The 21,409-nt window shown below is 43.3% G+C and overlaps 1 protein-coding gene across 3 annotated transcripts in view; it reads right to left on the reverse strand.

Moving 5' to 3' along the window:
- Positions 1 to 16,743, reverse strand: part of acap3a (ArfGAP with coiled-coil, ankyrin repeat and PH domains 3a) — a gene marked incomplete at its 3' end in the record, with an annotated part of 100,105 nt that extends 83,362 nt beyond the window's left edge. For all 3 annotated transcript variants that reach the window (XM_080733329.1, XM_080733327.1, XM_080733328.1), the window contains exon 1: positions 16,606 to 16,743. In XM_080733329.1, the coding sequence (XP_080589455.1) occupies positions 16,606 to 16,652 (47 nt within the window). In that variant the 5' untranslated portion in view covers positions 16,653 to 16,743. The remainder of the gene's footprint in view (positions 1 to 16,605) is intronic.
- Positions 16,744 to 21,409: the final 4,666 nt, after the last annotated feature.

Here is a 21,409-nt window from a genome sequence, read left to right on the forward strand (position 1 = left end):
TGCTGGTTACTAATGCTTCATTGAGTGCACCCACGTGGGGCGAACCCATCTTTGAGAGATGGGGTATGAGACAAAACTATTAGGGTGAGAGCGATCCAAAAAAATAACAGGCAGAAACAAACTGACGAGCCAGAGAAATTATGTGAGACATCTTGGCTGGCAGTGCGAGTTTATAGTAACAATGGGTGGTCCAACATGACTGCAGTGTTATGTAAAAAATGTCTAAGAAGATATCGAGTGAGAGAGACGGAAACACACGGGCGGCTGCGCGCACAGAAGCCGGCGAATGCCTGATCTGTGAGAATTGGCCCAGACAATGTTCTATTGTATGGAGACGGACAATGAGACCCAAAGACACAAGGCCAAACGCAGGCTCTTTCTGGGCATCCCACCAGGCCGCCTGGGTGAATGGTTGCAGTGGAGAGTTCTTGTCACAATTAGCCAATCCTACATCGTACCCTCCCCGCTGACATTTTGGTGAAATAGTTGAATTCCCCCAGTATAAAAAATAAAAAAATAAATTAAAAAGATCATGTCAAAGGACCCAGAAATTATTACGTATTTAGCTGTGGACTGCCATCTGAAAAGATTTTGTGCCAGGGACCCCCGTTCAGGATTTGTGTTGCTAAAATGTTAAAAGATGTCTTGAAAATAGCAGATCTACAAGCTCACAATTAGCATGATTAACATGATAGTTGAAGTGGTAAAACGGATGTACTGTACTGTAGATGCAATCTTAATACATTTTGCTAGGCCCTTGCTAGACGCCTGAGGAACCCCGGAACCCACTTTGAGAAACATCGCCTTGACTGCCACCATGTCCAGCAGCGGTGGTGGTGACGGTAGGGCTGAGCTGGGAGTTCTTCCCGGCATTTTTGTGGGCTAAACATGCAGCTTGGCTCACACTAGAAAGACATACCAGACGCGTGAAGCATTCAGCTCTTTCCTGTCTGAAAAACTTGCAGGGAGATGGAGGTCGCAGAAACAACGGGCCACGCTGGAAAGAGACTGAAAGAGTCTGCCTGCAATGGATCCTGCTGACAGGCGCATTTCAGGTTGAGCACACGTGAAAAATTAACAAGACAACCAAAGCTTTAGGTCTCTCTCTCTCTCTTTCGTTTATTTCTTTACATCATGGGTCGGGGGGTCCTCAGAGTTACTACAGAGGGTCCTCCAAATCTTTGTGTGATAGAAACATTTTTCCTCCTTTTTTATATTAACCACTTGAACCCTAGCGTCCATATTCTGAGAACTTTAGCCAAAAATAGCAGATCTACAAGCTCACCACGCCTCGCGCTGCAAGGCATTGTGAGCTTGTAGATCGGCTATTTTTGGCAAATCGCTTTGGTGTAGAAGGGAAAAAGAGCAGACTAAGTACAGAGTGAAAGGTCAAGTTTATTAAGTATTGATGGATCAAGTGGTTAAATATCTGAAAATACAAATTGACATGAATCCAAAATACACTGATGATTGTGCTGTCAAACGATGAAACTATGGAATCTATGAAAAGTTTGTGGGGGTCCCTGCTTCATCTCTCTCAACTAAGGGGTCCTTGGCCTAAAAACGTTGAAGACCCCTGCTTTACATGCATGCTTGCAAAAGCAGAGATGGGGATCAACGTGCACGGAGCTGCCTCGCTCAGTTCACACCAAGTTTGAGACGCAGTCTAAACAGCAGACTCATAGTTTACACAGACGTCCGGAGCTGCTGCCCGCTCACGCTACACACCCATACATCATCCCGACGTCTCGGCGACGCTATGGTTTACGCAGCAGGCCGAGAGAGAGTCAAGAGACAACGGGAGAGGTGGAAGGTCGGGTCACTTCCTCCCATCCTTCCCCCAGGTGTTTCCTCTGGCCTGAAGTGAGTACTGTGCCCCCGGCATGACGTCAATGTGTTTGCCCTCAGTGAGACCCCATGCCATCAGGCCCAGGACCAGGATGTTGATGAAACATCTGTGTCAACCACCGTAGATGGAACCAGACCCCTGCCATTGTGGTGGAGAAAGCATAACACGCTGACAAAAATGAGGGAAAGGGAGGGGCACCCAGATAACGCATTAACTAACCTACAGTATACACTGCAGCTGCTGGTTATGGTCTAGCTCTAAACAGTCTTCAACCAGGAAAAGTGTCTCCATCCGGTGGAATTTTTCATTTCGCCCTAGAAATGTATTTTAAGCGTGTGATGGGGGCTCAGAATGTGTCCACTAAGTAGAGTAAGCTTTCAACTCCCCACTGATACCGTTGGTTTGGTGATGGGCGAAACAGTTTTTGTTATTTTCCGACCAGACGACAGGGCTTTCCGGTTTTGCCAAGCCGGGGCAGAGGTAGAGGAACATAGCGTTAGGGAGAACTCCACTAACACTATGGACCAGAGCTAGTTATGGTCTTGCATCACCATCTTTAGATATGGAAAGTATCTAGGTTAGCAACAGCTAGGCTATTCTTTGAGAAAACGTAATATCCTACTGCTGTGGGGCGGTCCCCCTGACAGGATGAGGGGGTAGATTCAATGGCAAGGCAGAAAATCAACCTTGACATTTGATGTTAATGACTATTTCGCCGTGAAATGAGGCGTGAGATAGCCGTCTCTCCTCAGTTAGCAATGGTGGAAAAATGGCAATAACAATGGTTCTCTTGAGAATTCGATCTTGTTCTTCTCAGGGACTCGGACGAATGGGAGAATAGAGCACAAGTGTACAAACAGGAGAGGAAAAAGTTTGTTTCAGTCATGGCTTATCGATGTGTACACTAAACCACACAGTCCCCAGAGAAAACAATGCATAATGAGTTAACTCAGGCTCAACTATCTACAGTTAGTATACCGTATGTTAATGACTATTTCCTGTCATGCCTCTGAATATACAAAAACAAACATTAGCATTTTGGTGACAGTCCATAAGTCCATGACACATCACTAAACCGATTCATTATTTGATTACAAAGGTTTAATGCAGGGGTCTTCAACAGGGGGTCCAGGACCCCCAGGGGGTCCTCCTCAGAGTTACTACAGGGGAGCCGCCAAATCTTTGTGTGATAGGATAATTCTTTTAAATTGTGGAGGTAAAAATTAACACAAATCCAACATCGACTGATGACAGTGCTGTCAAACAGGTCTATGAATCTACCTATGAAATCGATGAAAATCTGCAACACAGTTTTATACAACATGTAGAGGGGTCCCTGCTTCATCTGGGTCCTTGGCCTGAAAACGTTGAATGTGATTTTAGGTTTCAAGCAATAATCGTTTGTTAACTCATTACAGCTGTGTAACTTTGAGAGTGTACAAATAGAACCAAGGGTCCAGATATGCTCTCAAAGTTAAATGAACACTTTTTTCCCAGTTCAGTTCCGTGTGATGCGCCCGGATGCAGAGTCAGGATTCTGCAGTGACTCAGCCCAGTGGAGACAGGGTGGGTCGAGGCACAGAGGGAGTCAGCGACCTCATCAGTCTCTCCGGATCGCTGCCGGAGCCCCCTTTTTTAATATTTCACAAAACTGACGCATTTCCTCACCCGTCCCCTACTCTATACCCAGTCAAGGCCAAGCCACAACCAGGAAGTTAACCCCCCCACTCACACCCAGAGGAGGGGAAAAAGTAGAAGGGAGTCAGAGAGTGAGAGGAATAGTGATGGAGAAAGGGAGGGAGAGAAATCAAAAACAGATGCTCTTCTTGGATTACACACCGTGTGATTCAGCATTTCAAATCTGAGCAGAAGAACCGGAGCCTGTAGACCTGAACTCGGGAAGCAACTTAAATCCTCTCTCTTCCCTTATGCTTTTGGGGAAACGGCATAGCTGGAAAGCTGTGAAACCCCCGATGTGAAAAAGAGATCAAGAAAATGCCAATCACATTCTCCCAAGGCAACCGACAGTGAGGGACGGGATGCGAGAGACTTGTGTTTATTCTGTTACGCTGTATTTAATATGAGAGAAAGCTGGATGGCTTGAAATCCCAAACTGCTATCAATAACGTCACCACGTTTCCTGAACCATGGGGTGATAAATGGATATGAATGGGACAAGCTGGTCCTGGGGCAAGAGGTGATGTTTACACACCTGGAAACGCCCCCCCGCCCCCTTTCCCATGCGAGACTGCTGTTCACCAGAGGAAGCATTTCAGAGACATTCCATTACACAGCAAAATCTGGTACTCGTAACTCTCCTGTCAGCCCCAACTGGTAAGCACATACATATTACTGTAAAGCTGTGTGTGTGTGTGTGTGTGTGTGTGTGTGTGTGTGTGTGTGTGTGTGTGTGTGTGTGTGTGTGTGTGTGTGTGTGTGTGTGTGTGTGTGAGTGAGAGAGAGAGAGAGAGTGTGAGAGTAAATCACTCCAGTCGTCCCATGAAACACACACGTTCAACTGGTAAGCCCTTTACTGTACATATTACTGTAAAGCTTTGTGTCTATATAAATCACTCCGAGTCCAATGTCATCCAATGAAACACAAGAACAACTCTTCAACCAATAAGTTTGTAGGCGTTCACTGGGTAGAGATGTGCCGATTGATCGGTGAGTGATCGCGATCTGCCATAATGCCTTTGATCGGTATCGGCATTGCCTCTATCGGCTTTGCCGATATACAAGCTAGATCAGCTATTTTCACAATATTTTTCTGTGGGACTGAATGTAACCTCAGCTTCAACTCCTACAAGTTGAATTGGATACTAAAGGACCTCAGCCTGCAATCTCCTAATGTTTATACTTAATATACAAAGTCAATGTTTTGTAAGAAGAATCATTAAATATATAAATGCTGCTACAGTAACACAATAAATAGAAGAATTTATGGATTTGACGCTGTGATCGGGAATATCGGAATCGGCAGATACTGATTCCAGTTGATCGGTATCGGCCCCAAAAATCACTATCACTATGTCTATGTCTATCACTGGGTGTTGCAGAACAACTGCACTGATGAAGAGCCCTAGCCCTAATCTAAGACTAGGGCTAGTAATGCTCCGTTGTACGGAGGTGTGGAGTGGACGTGTGGTGCACCGAAAATAGCAGATCTTAAAGCTCACAACGTGTTGCATCTGTAATTGTGAGCTCTCATCATAGTAGGACGTATAGATCAGGCTTTAATGTACAGCCTCAGCTATGTAGCCACGGGACTATTGTGCCCAATCATGAGCAATTATTGTCTGACAGGACAGGACAGTCCCTCACGTGCTGCTGTTAGCCTTATTATTCTACTGAATAATCCTTCATAATGGCAAATCCCCTCCACTTCTTTAGAGCACAGCTGACAGTCGAGCAACGAGACAACATGTGCTGGCGTTGCACGCAGTCCTGGGCAGGAAATTGGACATTTTCCAATTAGTGTTTTATCTCAAACATAAAGCAGAGTCGATGGAAAACAGAAAGACAGCAATGTGAAATGGGTGTAAGAGTCTCCTAGCTAATGCCTGACCCCCAAGAACAATATTTTTTACTTTTTGTAGGTTACCCACTCGACGGGGATAAAACGAGTTAAAACAATCTAAGCTCTTGAAGCAATTTAATTTGATGCGAAAAAGTGACCCAAAAACAAAACATGTTCAGAGAAGAGTAGAAGAATGGGACGACTGCCACGTAGTCTTGCAGCTCTGGCAAATGGTATGGATAATCCACCGGGGAGTCCGGGACATTAGTCAGACCATTTATATTAAATCAGAATTATAGTCCATTTTACACGGCAGCCAGCAATCCTCCATGGAGTCACGTTGCATCCTGGGCTTAACTCAACTCCGCATGGGTCACAAAGGTTCAAAGGTGCACAGATGATACTAATCCAACACTGTGGATTCAGCCTCTTGTAGGCTATGCTGTGGTCCATGATGTGGTCTAATATTACACTAAGCCAAAGGTCTCTGGCCTGTGTCATAATAATGCCAACATCCAACCCAATAGACACCTACAGTTCAAGCGTACACTACAGTATAATGCGTTTAAAACTCTGAGGCAAAATACACGATTGGGTTTGTCTCTGGTAGAAATCAGAGCTCTCCTGGTACATTATCAGGAGGAAAAGGGGATTCTACCCTGTAAACAGTATGAGACATCTAATACCTAAGCACTATACTGAATTGAGATCAGATGTTTGGTCTAAAATATTCAAATCCAATCTACTGGGGGATACAAAATGATGACTTTAATATATCATTTTATTCGACCATGCATGCCGCAGTGTAAGACCAAAGGCCCAGAGGGTCTAAATTGCCTGGGTTTAAAATCTATTTGTGTTCTTTAAGATTCACTGGTCCAGCTTGTTTTCTGCCCACCCAGACTCACATTAGTCATCATTAGGTCCATTCACCGTAGGTTGTGATAGGAATACTAATGTCAGTCCATGGAATCATCCATCATTTAAGGCTCAGTAGGTTACCATAGCGCTGATTCAATGTCTAAAACACAGCATGCACAACCTGTGGCAATACCGGACGGCTGGGGTGAAAGAGAGGCGACCGGAATTGCACAAGAATGACAGCAATACGATTAGATTTCACCGCACTTAATAAACTGTTCACACACTCAGCTGCAGGCAGCTGTGTGTAAATGGTGGCAGCAGAGCAAGTCTAAAGCCGGAACGACATATCAGTCTTGCCGGTATATGGGTCATGATTAGATTTTAGTTAAATGTTCTCAAACAGAAACTTAAAATCAAATCAAACTTTTTCAAATTCATTTCAAATCAAAAAAGATTTTATACAAAACATCAGTCAAAACATTGGTGGTCTACGACTGTCCAATATCAGGATCAGCAGCATCGGACCCAAAGATCTGCCATCGGTCAGGATCTAAGCGAGTGTCCCTGTTTGTGCTGGCCCAAATCCCAGGTCTCTTTATCAACTATAAGGACGTCTAACAGAAGTAGATTAACACACTGATCAGAATGCAGCGCCCTGCTCCACACGGCTCTTTGTGTGTGCAGTGTGTGAAACGTCTTGCTATTCATCAACATGAAATGAGAGCGACAGAACAGCCAGGGCTCATGCAGAGAGTTCCCCCTCCAACACAAAAGGCTTTGGGGGTGACATCATCGCCAGGGGTGTCGCACCAAATTCTGGGCCCTGGGTGTTTTAACTATTGAAAAGTAGCAGATATACAAGCTCACATGAGCTTGTAGGTGTGCTATTTTTTAAAAATCGTGAAAACAGTCTTTGAATATTTCAAATCCTTCTAAGGTTTTTAAAAAAAAACTATGTTTCTATGTCAGTGGTGCTCAAACTTTTTCATACCCAAAATGATATGTATTTGGCCACAGACCCCCATCTAAAAATATTTTGATCCAGGGACCCCCCAAAATCTGAGTTACAAATGTTCGCTTAAAAAATACATATATTCAAAGATTTGCACACATTTTCACAACTTTTCAAAAATAGCAGATCTACAAGCTCGCAGCGTGGCACTCGGTGCCACACTGCCACCACTGTGACTGTATATGTGCTATTTTTCAATAGCTAAAGTATAAAATAATTAGGGCCCCTCCACCTTGACTCAGTCCCACTTTTCCCCCCCTTGTGACACCCCTGACCATCGCCACATCCCATAGCCATTTCACCAAGGCTTACTCTCTGCTCATTTTACAAACCTAGAAAAAAACAATCGAATCCTGTTAATTTAACCACTTTCAACCTGGCCTCCCTATTTTGGACATGTCATTATCGTCAAAGTCATTTTCAAACAATTTGTGTCGTATGACAAAGTACAGTGGAAAATAGGGCTTAAGTGGTTAACTCTAAGGCCTCGGACACATAAAAAGCACGTTACCTGTGCTTTACCTGGGGGGAGGTGAGGGGTAGAGAGCTGCGTCCAATTCATTCCCTACGGAAGTCACATGGTTTTGAAGAAGCCACTTGCTTTACGACTGCTTCATGGGGGAAGGGCAGCCTTAAAGCAAGTTGTTTCTTATGTATTGTGCATTAAAACTATTTATTCATACCATAGTACAACATACAGTAGGAGGAACCTATGGACAGATTTCAGAGCTCCAGTATAATCACAAAGCTCACAAATCACATTAGCTTTCAACTTTCAAAAAGGTATCATTAGCCCGTTTTCATATTACCTGTAATATGACGATTCTCCTTAATAACGGCATAGAATTCCACAAGAGCACAATCCATGTCTGCTTCCAGATGTCCGGCCTATAGCTTTGTCTACCCAGTCATTTATTTTTGTTGTGGAGGCAGTGGCTAAAGAAAGCCTCCATGCTCCAGTCCTGTAGGACAGTTGTTCTCAACCTGTGGGTCGGGTCCAAATTATTTTGGGGGGTCCCTAGATGCTTAACTTGACGTGCAACATTGTTTTCTCTCTTAACAGTAAACAAACCAACATAAAGTTTATGTGTATAGAGGGCATCTGCACATTTCTAAATGACAATTTAAGGACATTTTAATACCTCTAAAATTACAAAATAAACATTGGCCAAATCGTCAAATATTAGAGGCAGATATTGTGAAAATAGCCGATCTATGTAGATCTGCTATTTTCACAATAGAACCGTGTTATACAAAATGTAATGCCTCAACTCTTAGTGCTCGTCAGGGTGGGGGGGGGGGGTCCCCAGTTCAAATATGATTATTTTGGGGGTCGCGGCCTGAAAAGGTTGAGGACCACAGCTGCAGCACATCCTTCACGCACAGTAACAATCTGACATGATGTTCCAGTGGCTGTTCTAGCCTCCATTGCCTCGGAGGGATCCTGTTGAGCTCTGAGGCTCCAGCTGGGAAGACGCCCTTCATCTCTTCTCGTTTGAAAAGAAGATGAAAGCTTCTCACTCAGCCTGCACTGCTACCACTAGTACCCTTCCTGTCTTCTCAGCAAGGGGCTGACAGCATCGATGAGCTTCCTTTTTTTTACAGATAATAATACTCATAGTGTATGTGCGTGCACTGCATGCACATGCACTGGGTGACACCAGTTGGACATTTCCAGGTGTGTGACACCTTGCCATGAAGGGCTTGAGGAGAGGAATGTGGGCTAATCCCAGATTAAGACACACTCCTATCAAACTGTGAACTTAATCCCTGTCACTTTCATTACCTGGACTTGTCAGCTCCAGTGTATAGAGAAGGGAGTCCGCTGACACCCTTAACAGGATGGTAGGCAAGGCACGCCTGCATCACTCTCTCAGCTATTAAATCACACCATTGGGTGAGAATTCGAATAGCAGAATGTCAGAAAGGTGGGAGCAGTTCTGAGCAAAGTGTCTTATGAGGAAATACAAATAAACAATATGAATAGAAAAGCACAAAAAGCGAACGTTTGCAACTCAAATTTAGCTTCTGGGGGGTCCCTGGAACTAAATATTTTGAGATGGGGGTCCGTGGCCAAATACATATCATTTTGGGGGTCCTTCACATGAAAAGGTTTGAGAACCACTGACATAGTAGTCTCTCAAGAACAGACTAACTGAGATCCAGTTAAGTGAAAAGGACCTTTCCTTTGACGATGGCTGGCCAGATTGCTGACATAGAAACATAGGTTTTTCAAAAAGTCTTAGAAGGATTCAAAAGACACTTAAAGAATCGGGTCAAAATTCTAATTTTCACGATTTTTCAAAAATAGCAGATCTACAAGCCCGCAGCGCGGCACTCAGTGCCGCGCTGTGAGCTTGTATATCTGCTATTTTTCAATAGTTAAAGCATAAAATAATGATACACAATATAGTGTGCCAGATTACAAGCATCGTGACTACCACTTTCCACGTGTCAGACCTTAGCTAACAAGATGTATCCTCTATAAGGCTTTATTTCACCAACTCACATCACAAGTCATGTGGCTGGTGTGACTGCTGTATATAGCAGTGGTGGAAAAGGTACTCACATGTTTTACTTAAGTAAAAGTATCAATAGCAATATAGAAATACTTAATACAAGTCTGGAATTCAAAATGTAGTAAAATTACTAAAGTAATGGCATCAGAATTAACTTAAAGCACCAAAAGCAACAGTATAAAATGTTTGAAAATAGCAGATATACGAGCTCACAACGCGTTGCGATGTGGTGCGTTGTGAGCTTGTAGATTGGCTATTTTCAAATAGCCTAGGTATAAAGTCGGGTGGTGGTTAATGTTTGTTTTATAATATAATCGCTTTATATCTGCAAAGTAACTAGTAACTCAAGTTTTCAAATAAATGTAGTGGAGTAAAAGTACAATATTTGGATCCGAGATGTAGTGGAGTAGAAGTAAAAGTACTGGAAATTGGAAATACTCAAGTAAAGTACAAATACCTCAACATTGTACTTAAGTGCAGTAATTAAGTAAATGTACTCAGTTACTTTACACCACACTGGTATACAGTATGTATTATGTACAATACCACTTGCAGTCAGTGCAGCAGCATGGACACTGGGCAGAGATACACATACATAGATACAGTATAGCATGCGACCATGGCCAGCTATATATCAGAGAAGTGCTTTTTCAATTTGAATAACTAGTCCTTACCCGTTCAAAGATATGAGCTCTGAAATGATGTGCAGTGTGTGGGTTATGGGATGTGCACTGTGCACACAGTATATGAGGGATGGAAAGTAACTTTAACTGGTGCTTGCATGATAATATGTAGGAGCATCAATGTAAGAAATACCCGTTTCGTTTAATGGCTACAGAGATACTGTGTACCGATCTGCATGATTTTGGACAAAATCTGTAACAGGGCCAGACAACCGCTGCCCCCCCCCCCCACACACACACACACACACACACACAGGTTAAACATGTTGCCTCATGCTAGATGCAGAATAGATATGCCTCAAGCTAGATGCAGAATAGATATAGATACACCATAAAAATGCTAATATACAGCATATGATTTGTGAAAGTGACAAACGGGCTTCACATTTATGTTAGGTGTGTTCATATGCTAATGGTGATGCGATTTCAGATCAATTGCTCCAGCCACTGAGGAGAAACGCCTCAAGCTAGATGCAGAATAGATATAGATACACCATAAAAATGCTAATATACAGCATACGATTTGTGAAAGTGACAAACGGGCTTCACAGTTATGTCAGGTGTGTTCATATGCTTATGGTGATGCGATTTCAGATCAATTGCTCCAGCCACCGAGGAGAAACGCTGTGACAGACAGACACTCAGACACTCACTCAGACATTCGCAAAATTATAGTATAGATAGCGTGTCCCCTGCCCTTGCTGGCCTAAGTGATGGTCTTGAGAGGTGCACCCTTGGCTGAACAGAAGGGCATCTTAACTGACAGAGAAGATTCTTTAAATAAATGGAACAAGGGGGTCAGTATGAAATAGAGCAGAAACAACATGGCCACGCAGCAGAAATCTCTTCCAGCTTCACACAGTTGGAGACACTGCAGCTCAACCAGGTGGATGACAAGTAGGCTGCACCACCCTCATAAGAAATAAACACAAGACAAAATGCATGCTCAGCTGGATTATCTGTCACAACCACAACGCATGGCTGGAATGCCTCATAAGGACTGCTACTGGGCCTGGGCTTAAACTGGGAGGGACTGTCTGTGTCTGGGACATAGCCCTGTGTGAGAAGACTGTCAGAAACAGGATCCTTTCCTGAATTCAGGGTGGTCAATGAGTGAGTGGGTGGGTGGATGGATGGGTGGGTGGGTGCGTGGGTGGGTGAGTGGGAGGTCCTGGCTTGGCTAAGTGTGTTTCAGTAAACAAGTACAGTATTAGATACAAGGCTGTCAAAACACCATAAATGCCACCCAACAAAGGACAGGGGAAAGGTGGTAGGCCTATATAGGAAAAGTAGGAATATCGTGAAACGGCAACATTTATCTGCATTGCTTTCTCGCTCAATGTTGATTTTATGAAGAGCAAATTACTTTCAAGTAAGCAAGGGTGGAAGTAAAATTTATTGTAACATGTGATTCAATACAAATTGAGGTTGATTTGGCAAAGTTTAAAATTGAGAATACAAACCGAATAATTGTGTGGTGTATTCCTTATTAAAATCAAACCCCAGCTGGATGCAGCCTGACTGGGAGGAAATCAGACATGACATGCTACAATCTTTGGAGCCAGCATCACATATTATCCCCAATTGAAAATGGCAGCTTCTGACCAGTTCAACAAAGCAAAGGTTTGTACACATGCAGATGCATTACAGATGCAATAATTGTACTAAATAAATACATGATGACTGTTTTTTTTCGACTCTGATTGTTGTCAAACCTAATCCTGTTATCATTCACAGAGCAGCAGGAAACTGTGCCACATGCTCTGCATTCCTCAGCAGCAGCAACAGCAGCAGAGCAGGCACCCCCTGGAATCTGACATGCTCTCATGTCATCTGCCTTTGGGTCACGCATCCATCCGATCAGTCACTCTCCCACAGACGCTGGAGACAGAGGCCGTAATACGCCACAGGTCACTGCCCTCAGTGGCCTGGGATTCTCCCTGTCTATCTAAGCTGTTCTCTGCCTGCGCAGGCTTACCATGACTCAATGACAAGCCCATGGGCATGAAGGCAGCCTCACAGTCACAACAGCACCCCCCACCCCCGGCTGACTCCATGGGGGGTGGGGGGGGGGGGGCAAGGATCCTCTGCCCTGAGCCACTCAATGAAAAGAGTCTGTCTCACAGCGGAAGAAGCGCGCTCTTTTTTGGACAATGGTCATATTCTGCTGAAGCAAAATGCTTGCAGCACAACCGTGGAGCATGGAGGAAGTCAGACATCCCGCCAAATGGCATATACAGCAGACTTTCTCAAGCTCAGTACAAGAGGCATTCAATATATAACAGTTTGGCTAATACTGGTGTTAAAGTTAAAGTTCACCATAAAACACTGAAGCCGAGAAAAGATAGAAAAGGATAATGGAGGAGCTTGTTGACTAACCAGTGATTCAGAGGAATCATTGGTTCATAGTGTGTGTGTGTGTGTGTGTGTGTGTGTGTGTGTGTGTGTGTGTGTGTGTGTGTGTGTGTGTGTGTGTGTGTGTGTGTGTGTGTGTGTGTGTGTGTGTGTGTGTGTTCAGAGCTAATCTCACAAATAGAAAGACTGATCAGTGCATAACAACTGATTTAGACTTTTTAATATTTAACTTTAATTGTATGATAATAATGAAAGTCACATTGGTCTGTGATCGTTCTGAAACCTTAGATATAAGATCGATGTCATAGATGACTGATCATGAAGAAGTTTCTACTATGTGGACCATATGGACCATGAGATCCATATGATTTCCTTTTTTTTAAGTGATAGAAGCCATTGATAATATTATGTTGTGACTTGTGACAGTATGTGACAGCGACCTCAAATTAGCGCATCGGTGGGGAAAAGGCAGTGCAAACATTAACATGTTGCCTGTGTTGTGCTGCAGCAAACACAAACACATGCGTTCCTGCGGCCATGTAATCATTCTGGTCCACTGTCTCAAAACAGATGTGGAGAAGAGGCTGCAACTTCACATCTGTTGGCTCAACTCTTGATCAGCCAGACATGGAGCAGTGCTTCTCAAACACCTTTTTATTTCAAGGTTACACATCTCAAATGGAGGTGTCACCTAAACCTAACCTTAACCCTAACCTCAGTCAAACTAACGCTGGTGAATGCTAACCTGGTGAAATGCTAACCTGCTGACGCTGGTGAATGCTAACCTGGTGAAATGCTCAATCCCTGTTTCTAAGTGGGGGTGTTTCTGAATGGAGGTCTGCCCCCTTATTATTTCAAGGACCCCCAGTTTGGTATATAGGCCATGGCACAGACCCCCATAACTCTCAGAGTTACAATTTTTTTTGTTCCATTTGGTACACAACTATCCATCATTTAGCTAGCTGGGACACCCTGGAACCCCCTCAAGGACCCCTGGGGGTCCCCCAGACCCCACTTTGAGAACCCCTGATATAGAGCCAAAATTGGATTTGGGCTCTGAAGTGGAATGTTTGTGCACCATTGACCATGTTCACACACTGCAGCATTTTACTTTGACATCACACACGGGGGTTACCATCACCCCCAAGCATTACATAAGAGCAAAATGGCTGCTGTGTGAAAATGCACCATATTACTAGGCTAGCTGTCTGCACGGAATTTGGTAAGTGTCATGGCAGACACATTTGTATCATGGATTATGGTATTTCATAGCATGCCCTTGACTAGAGGAAGCAAACTGTTGAGTTGTGTGTGAACTCATAACAAGCAGTCAAACCCTCCACAAGAGAGAGGTAATCATGCAGAGCTGATATCCTGGCATGTTTTCACACATGTGGGAAGTGGCGTCTCTCAAAATATCCAAATATGAAAAAGGCACGATTTTACTCTTTTCTGGGCCATGCGCTTCCTTCTGGTTATCCACCTCCGGGCTTTGTTGCGTAACACTTAACACTGCTTTGAGCTCCACAAAGGGGCCATTTGAATGTTCTCTGAAAACCCTGTTACAGGCTTCAGTGGGCAGAAAAATACGCTTTTACAGCGCGTCTCTATTGCCATTCATGTCCATCCGTTGCGCTCATGCGGTGCCAGCGCCGCATGAGCTTCAGAACTCCTCACAATGAACGAGAGGAATGCTCACAACAGCTTTATATGGAACATGAGAACATCTCCACTTGATCTTCTTTAGCTGTTGAGATAGTGCGTGCCAAACAGTACATACTGTGAAAGCGTTACGTTCATTCCACACTCACAGCCATAGCCAAATAAGTGATGGCTTTAGCCTGCATATTTAAGTGTATGAGAGAAAGGAATGGGGCATATCAGTAAAGGTACCTCAAAGATGGCTTAGGTGATGAGTTTGCATGTAGCTCATCTCAATTATAGGCATGCTCTTTAGCACATACTGTAAACATGGAGAGAGAAGGTTTGTGTAAATACCCTTCACTCTGCACTTCCTGCGGTCTGCCTTTCTCCAGGCCAGATGGCAGTCATTAAGGTGCTGTTACCAAGTCTGGAAGTCTTTGATTTGGAGCAGAGATTCTATCTCTCAGAGCACGCACACACACAATATGTAAAAGCAGGGGCGTCACAATGGGGGGAAAACTGGGACTGAGTTACTAGGGCCCAAGGTGGAGGGGCCTTAACTATTTTATACTTTAGCTATTGAAAAATAGCAGATATACAAGCTAACAGCACGGCACCGAGTGCCGCACTGCGAGCTTGTAGATCTGCTATTTTTGAAAAGTCGTGAAAATGTGTGCAAATCTTTGAATAGTGTGTATTTTTTAAGTGAACATTTGTAACTCAAATTTTGCTTCTGGGGGCGTAAATTTTGCTTCCCTGGAAGTAAATATTTTGAGATGCGGGTCCGTGGCCAAATACATATCATTTTGGCGGTCCTTCACATGAAAAGGTTTGAGCATTGATAAAACATAGGTTTTTCAAAAACTCTTGAAATATTCAAAGACTAGACGATTTTTCAAAAGCTTGCAGCGTGTGAGCTTGCCTTGTATATCTGCTATTTTTCAATAGTTAAAGTACCCAGGGCCCAGAATTTGGTGCGACACCCCTGGACCCAGGCTTTAGCAGGCAGGCAGGAGCTGAGACACCCCACACAGTCTGGAAGGTTTTGGGCTCCTCAGAGGCAGGCAGAGGGGAGAGCGCAGGCCAGGTCTAGGGGAGAGATGGGCGTAGAGGAATTCCTATGCTATTTATCTAACCTTTGGTGCTGTGTGAGCGCACAGCAGTCAGAGCATGAGTCTGGCTGCATGTGTATGGAACTGTTTGGCTTCCTCTGATCCAATGGTTAGTGACACTGTTTGAACTGCCTCCTTTGTGAGTATTTCAGTGTCATGAGAACAGTTCGTTAAAAACGGAAGTCCATTCAAGACTTGCAGCATTAAAATACATCTGTTCCTTGACCTAGAGACGCTGACCATGGTGACTTACTACAACTACAGAATCACACATAACTCTATACCTGCTTCACATCAGAACATCACAGTCCATGTCCATCACACCTCTGCAGCACTATAGTGAATGGAAAACACAAAATGGCTTGCAATAGCCTACTACTGTAATTTGATGGCCAACAGATTGATTTTGGCCCTAGTCTCTCAACTAAATGTTTAAATATCCAGCCACTGGTTGATAGGCTAGTAATGCCTATACATAATACAGAGGGCGTTGTAGGCCTACATAGGCTACTTAAATGTCATGATACATTTAATCTCATTACAAGAACATTTCCCGATGATGCTCTCTTAGCCTAGTCAGAATGCATGTGATAAGTCAGTCAGGCATCCTCATGCATAGCCTAACCGTTACAGTGCCTGATGGCTGACTTGGAGATGCTCTGATGTTGTTGCCAAGTCCGACTAATTTAAATTGAGAGTACATAGAAATGTTGTCAGTTTAAAATAAAATATATATAGGCCTACAGACAGGCCTAGGCTATACCATATACAACACGTATCCAATTGTCGTAATAAATTAAGCATGCGCGAATGAAATAATCAATTATTCTTTCAAGGTAGGCAATGACCCGAAAGGAAAAGCTGTCAATCTGCAAAGACGGTGCTGTGTTATTTGTTATATGGTGTGGACTGTGGAGCTGTGGACAATGCCATAGCAACACTGGTAGGATATAAAAATACATCACATTCTGTTACAGCTTGCACTCGTGTTGTAGGGCGTTCATCGGCAGCAAGAGTTACAGATCATTAACACGAAAATGTTCTTACCTAAACCGGGGTGAATCTTTAATACAGTCTTCAAAATCCACCGTCATCTTTTAGACTATATTGAAGCTTTCACGCTTAAAATACGGGTTTCATTTCCTGGGTAGAATAATGCAGAGTCGTAGCAGTGTGAATCCGATCCTGTGATTCCTCTCTCCCGGCTCCCGACACACTACTGTGCTCACTGACTCAGTCCTACTACGATTGACGGGAGCTGCTTCACAGAGCCGAGCAGACCGCGAGACCGCTGCATGAGAATGAGTAGGCTGCTGCCTGGTGACGTCACATGTAAACTCATTTGAATCAATACAAAAGGGAAAAAAAAAGAAGAAAAAAAAGTGAGACAAAACTGTAGGGTGTGGGTGTCATATCTGATGGAGAAACATTGGGGATCATATTGTGATTAAATACTTAAATGACAGCACTAGGACTCACAGTTTTGACCTAAACTGTTTTTTTTAATGATATTTCTCCTGATTTTAGAGTTATCTTGCTAGAAAGTTGTGTCTACTCTAGGGGCTCCCGGGATGGGGACCTTGATGCCATGGGGTTCCAGAGGATCCCCAGCCAAATGTGGAGTAGTTTAATTGAATTATAATTCAAATCACTTCTAATTCAATTCTAACTGTATGTTTTCATTTCAATATGCACATCAGACTCACCTCACCGCTACTCACCAGTTAAGAGTGGGTGTCTCAGAGTTGATGACAGAGTACAGAGTATAATCTAATTTAAACCAAAACATATTTTCATGTAATTCTCCCTTTGACTTATGGATATTGGAGACCATGGCCTATAGCCTACTTAGACAAACACTTGAAAACCCCTTTGCGATGTGTTGTAACTTGTAAGCTTATTATAGATCTGCTATTTCCAAATAAGATTTGACATTTTCACCTATTAAAGTTGTTCATTGATTCAGTAAAGACTGTATGCTTGCTGAATCTTGTTGATTCTGATTCTAATGCTATTCTAACTCTAGTGCTATGCCAACACACCAACAATATAACATAAAAGGTCTGTCTCATTGATCCAGTCATTTTGTTTCAAACTGCATTTTACAAATGGACACGGCAGATGCATTAAACACCTCTAATAGGCCTACTATCTCACTATTTTTCATGTGAACGAGGAAATTTCGAGTGCATGCATTTCCCCTCGTAGGCTAAGGCCTAAAAATAGAGGATATTATTAATTCACAGGAAGTCGGGAAGCTGAGGGAGAAAGCCTGTATGGGATTTCACTGCAGGCTTTTATAGAGCACCATTGTTCCTCCTCATCCCGTACTTTCAAAGGCTATGGTCCCAACCCTGTAAGGAGATGATATCACCCTCTCTAGACTCTCAAATACATACCTTCACACACCCCCTGTCAGGCCTATATGTTTTCTCACATAAAGTCACTGCTTGTCAGCAAGTGAGTGGTGTTTCTTTTCCCCCCAAGTATATTTATTAGTTAAAGATATTTTAACAGGTAAATCAGAGCAGTTAGCCATTTCTCCCCCTCCGCACACAGTTAAGTGAGTGGCGTTTTGTGTTAGTTTTAACCATTTACTCACATTTACTATGAAAACCTGCAGCTCATGTGTGTCAGTTGGTCAGTCAGTGTCTCAGTGCTGCAACATAGCACGCCTCATGTCACGCTCCATATATGGCCAAGACAGAATTATTTTGCAAGTGTGACTCGCGTCACAGCAACCACACTTTCAAATTAATTCTGTCCTTGTCCCTTTATGCCCATATATGGAGATCCCCGATGTCATCGAAATTAAGCCCATATCTGTGAATGCCCATTTATGGACATATTGTGTCAGTCTCATGATAACCAGTGTGGTTGTCACAACGCGAGTCACACTGGAAAATGAATTCCATCCTTGTCCCTTTTATGCACATATATGGAGATCCATGATGTCATCAATATTAAGCCCATATCTGTGAATGCCCATTTGGACAATTGGACATATCGTGTCAGTCTCTGTTGTTTCGGCACAAGGTCGCTTCCCGCCCTTACTGGTTATATGTGGGGTATGTGAATTCCAATGCACCTGAAATATTCAGGGCAGCATCAACCATGTATCAGCTGCTTTGTGGGGGCTGAAATTAGAGCAGTTAAAATCAACGGCTCTCTCTCATCAACCACTTCTGTGTGTGTGTGTGTGTGTGTGTGTGTGTGTGTGTGTGTGTGTGTGTGTGTGTGTGTGTGTGTGTGTGTGTGTGTGTGTGTGTGCGTGCGTGCGTGCGTGCGTGCGTGCGTGCGTGCGTGCGTGCGCGCGTGCCTCATCCTTTTCCCTTTCCTCATCTGAAGATCAAAGCATCCTCTGCTTCTTTATGAAAATGTCGAGTCAGCAGCTGCAGAGCTGAAAGTGAACACTGGTGGAGAAACTTGAGAGCAACTTGAGAGAAGGGGTGGAGTGTAGTCCTTCATGAATGCATTTTATAGCGGAAACAGGCAATCTACAGCACATCATGATGCAAGATCTACAAGCAGATTTGTTTGCCTTTCCTCTGTATTCTATAAAAATTGCCCTAAAAATACACGCTCAAAATAGGGAATTTAGGGATACCGGGTTGAAAGTGTTTAAAAGAGTGTGAAAATATATATTTGACAATCAGGGGGTCCACCTACACTACCTACAATCAATTGTGCTCAATTGGTATACGTGTACAACTTCTGAGTATCATAAGGCTTAATTTGATAATATTTTCAGGGGGATACGCATGAATTTGCAATTACCTTTTTGGCAGTTGAATGTCAATATCTTAGATAATAAGGTCATAAGATCACTTCATCAGCTTTAATTTGTTTTGTTAAGGCAACCGTTGACCTTTCTGAGGCACTTAATCAATGGCACGTAACATTAAGCGATCACCTCAGATCATACAGCATCTGTGCATGCCTGAGAACTTAAGCACTGCTATGATATAAGTGATAGCCTGCTCATGACCCGTCTCCTGCTGCATTCACTGCATGGCGTCCATCAGGAGCAGGGATGAGGCTTTCATGCGTTCAGTTTGTGGGTGTGAAGGTTGGAAGGGCTGTCAACTTCAATTCTGGCTTCCGTGAAAGCCTCTCTGATAGCAGACATAAGTGCACAACCACTGGTAGAGACGTGTGGGTCTCTTGGAGGGTGACCTACTTTTGCTCCCCACTATCCTTGCATCCCGGTCTCCCCCTTTTTGGTCTGCCAGAGGGGAGTGTGAGGAATGCTACTGAGCACACCGCTTGTAACATTATTCCTTTTGATAGCAGGTGCGAGGTCTTGACAAGCCATTACCAGTGAGGCATCTGCAGTTGGTGCATGGATGTTCCGTAGTATGCATGCATGTGGATTCTCTGGCTTTCATTTTTATTTTTTCAATCTTAACATTTCACTGGATTCTCACCCTGGTGAAAATAGTGGTGACTGGGGTGACTGTGTGAGTAGGGCCAGGTGGTTGCTCTACCCCCAGCCACTGCTGCAGCCCGCCCCATAAGTGACGATAATTCATTTGTGTAACCACACACAAAATGTGTCTTGGAGGAAGTCTTAACAAACACACTTTCCTCTAAGTCATTAAAAGTTTTGACCTTGGTTCTATTGTGTGTTAATCATGTTAGTTAAGCCTAATTGCTTAAGGAGTCACAGTCAAAAGCCTGTCATCTTGGAAAAGGTCTCTAACCACTGGAAGACCTGGCTAAGCAATATTACTAAGGGAATCTAGTGTTGGAAATGTTGACAGTGTTCCTTATTTCCAATAGTGGATAAGGTGAATGGGTCGGAGACAGAACAGCCAGAGAGGAAACAAAGGATATTTTTACTGCATCAGCTTTTATCAAAAATGCATGAGCTAAAAGCAATCCAAAAGAAGGACTTCAGCGAATGACAAAGAGTTTCCAGGGTTGTAATAAACCGACATAATTTACAGAAACCGAGAAGTTGGTCATTTCAGTAAAACCAAGAGCACAATTAATGCTTCTGTGATGATGTATGTTGTAGGTATAGCTTTTCTATTGATATCTAATTCAATGTCCTAAAAAAGAGGAATCAATTGACTTCAAACTTCTCCACAAATTTACATCCACCGGTCTGTGGTGGATGTATCAAATCTCTGTCTGTGGGGGAGGGGGATGTGGGCATCAGCTTCCCAAATTGCCAGTTTGCATGGTCGAGTATGTCGGTACAAAATGAGATAAAATACAAAATGAAACAATACAGACTGTAAGGCTAAACCATATACTGTAGCGCAGTCACTGAGTGTCTGGTGGTAAAGTAAACAGTGCAGTATGCACAGCTTGAAGGGGGGTTGTGCCATGGCATATGGTAGGCTACCATAGTATAAGGTTTGACAATGATTAAATCCATTGAATGACCATAAGATAAGAAAACATTTCAGGGTGGTCATTTTGGGGACAACGGGCAAAACACAATTCAATTCATGATTACTGTGTATTTTACCAAATAGAACCCTGTAAGCATGTATATCCAAATTCTGTCAGTATATTCTGAACCACAACTTTAGGTTACCTCTCAAATAATGAAAATAGCCAAACTCCAAGGTCACAATTCTGCAATTTAAGCTCACAAGACATCACATTGCGATTGTGAGCTTGTGTGCTATTTTTACTATTGTTGAAAATCTTACATTTGAAAAATCTGCCCAAAATAGGGACACCAGTGTCATGGTAAATTGCCATTTATCAGAGCAGATAGCATAGGGCATGCCTTGTCTCTCACCACAGCTATTTACCATGATGGGTGGTGGATGGATGGACACTGGCCATCCCCATTACAAGGTGTAATGGGGAAGTGGGACATCACAGTATCAAA

The sequence above is a fragment of the Nannobrachium achirus genome, assembly GCF_963921795.1.
Source record: "Nannobrachium achirus genome assembly, chromosome: 9".
Classification (NCBI taxonomy): Eukaryota; Metazoa; Chordata; class Actinopteri; order Myctophiformes; family Myctophidae; genus Nannobrachium; species Nannobrachium achirus.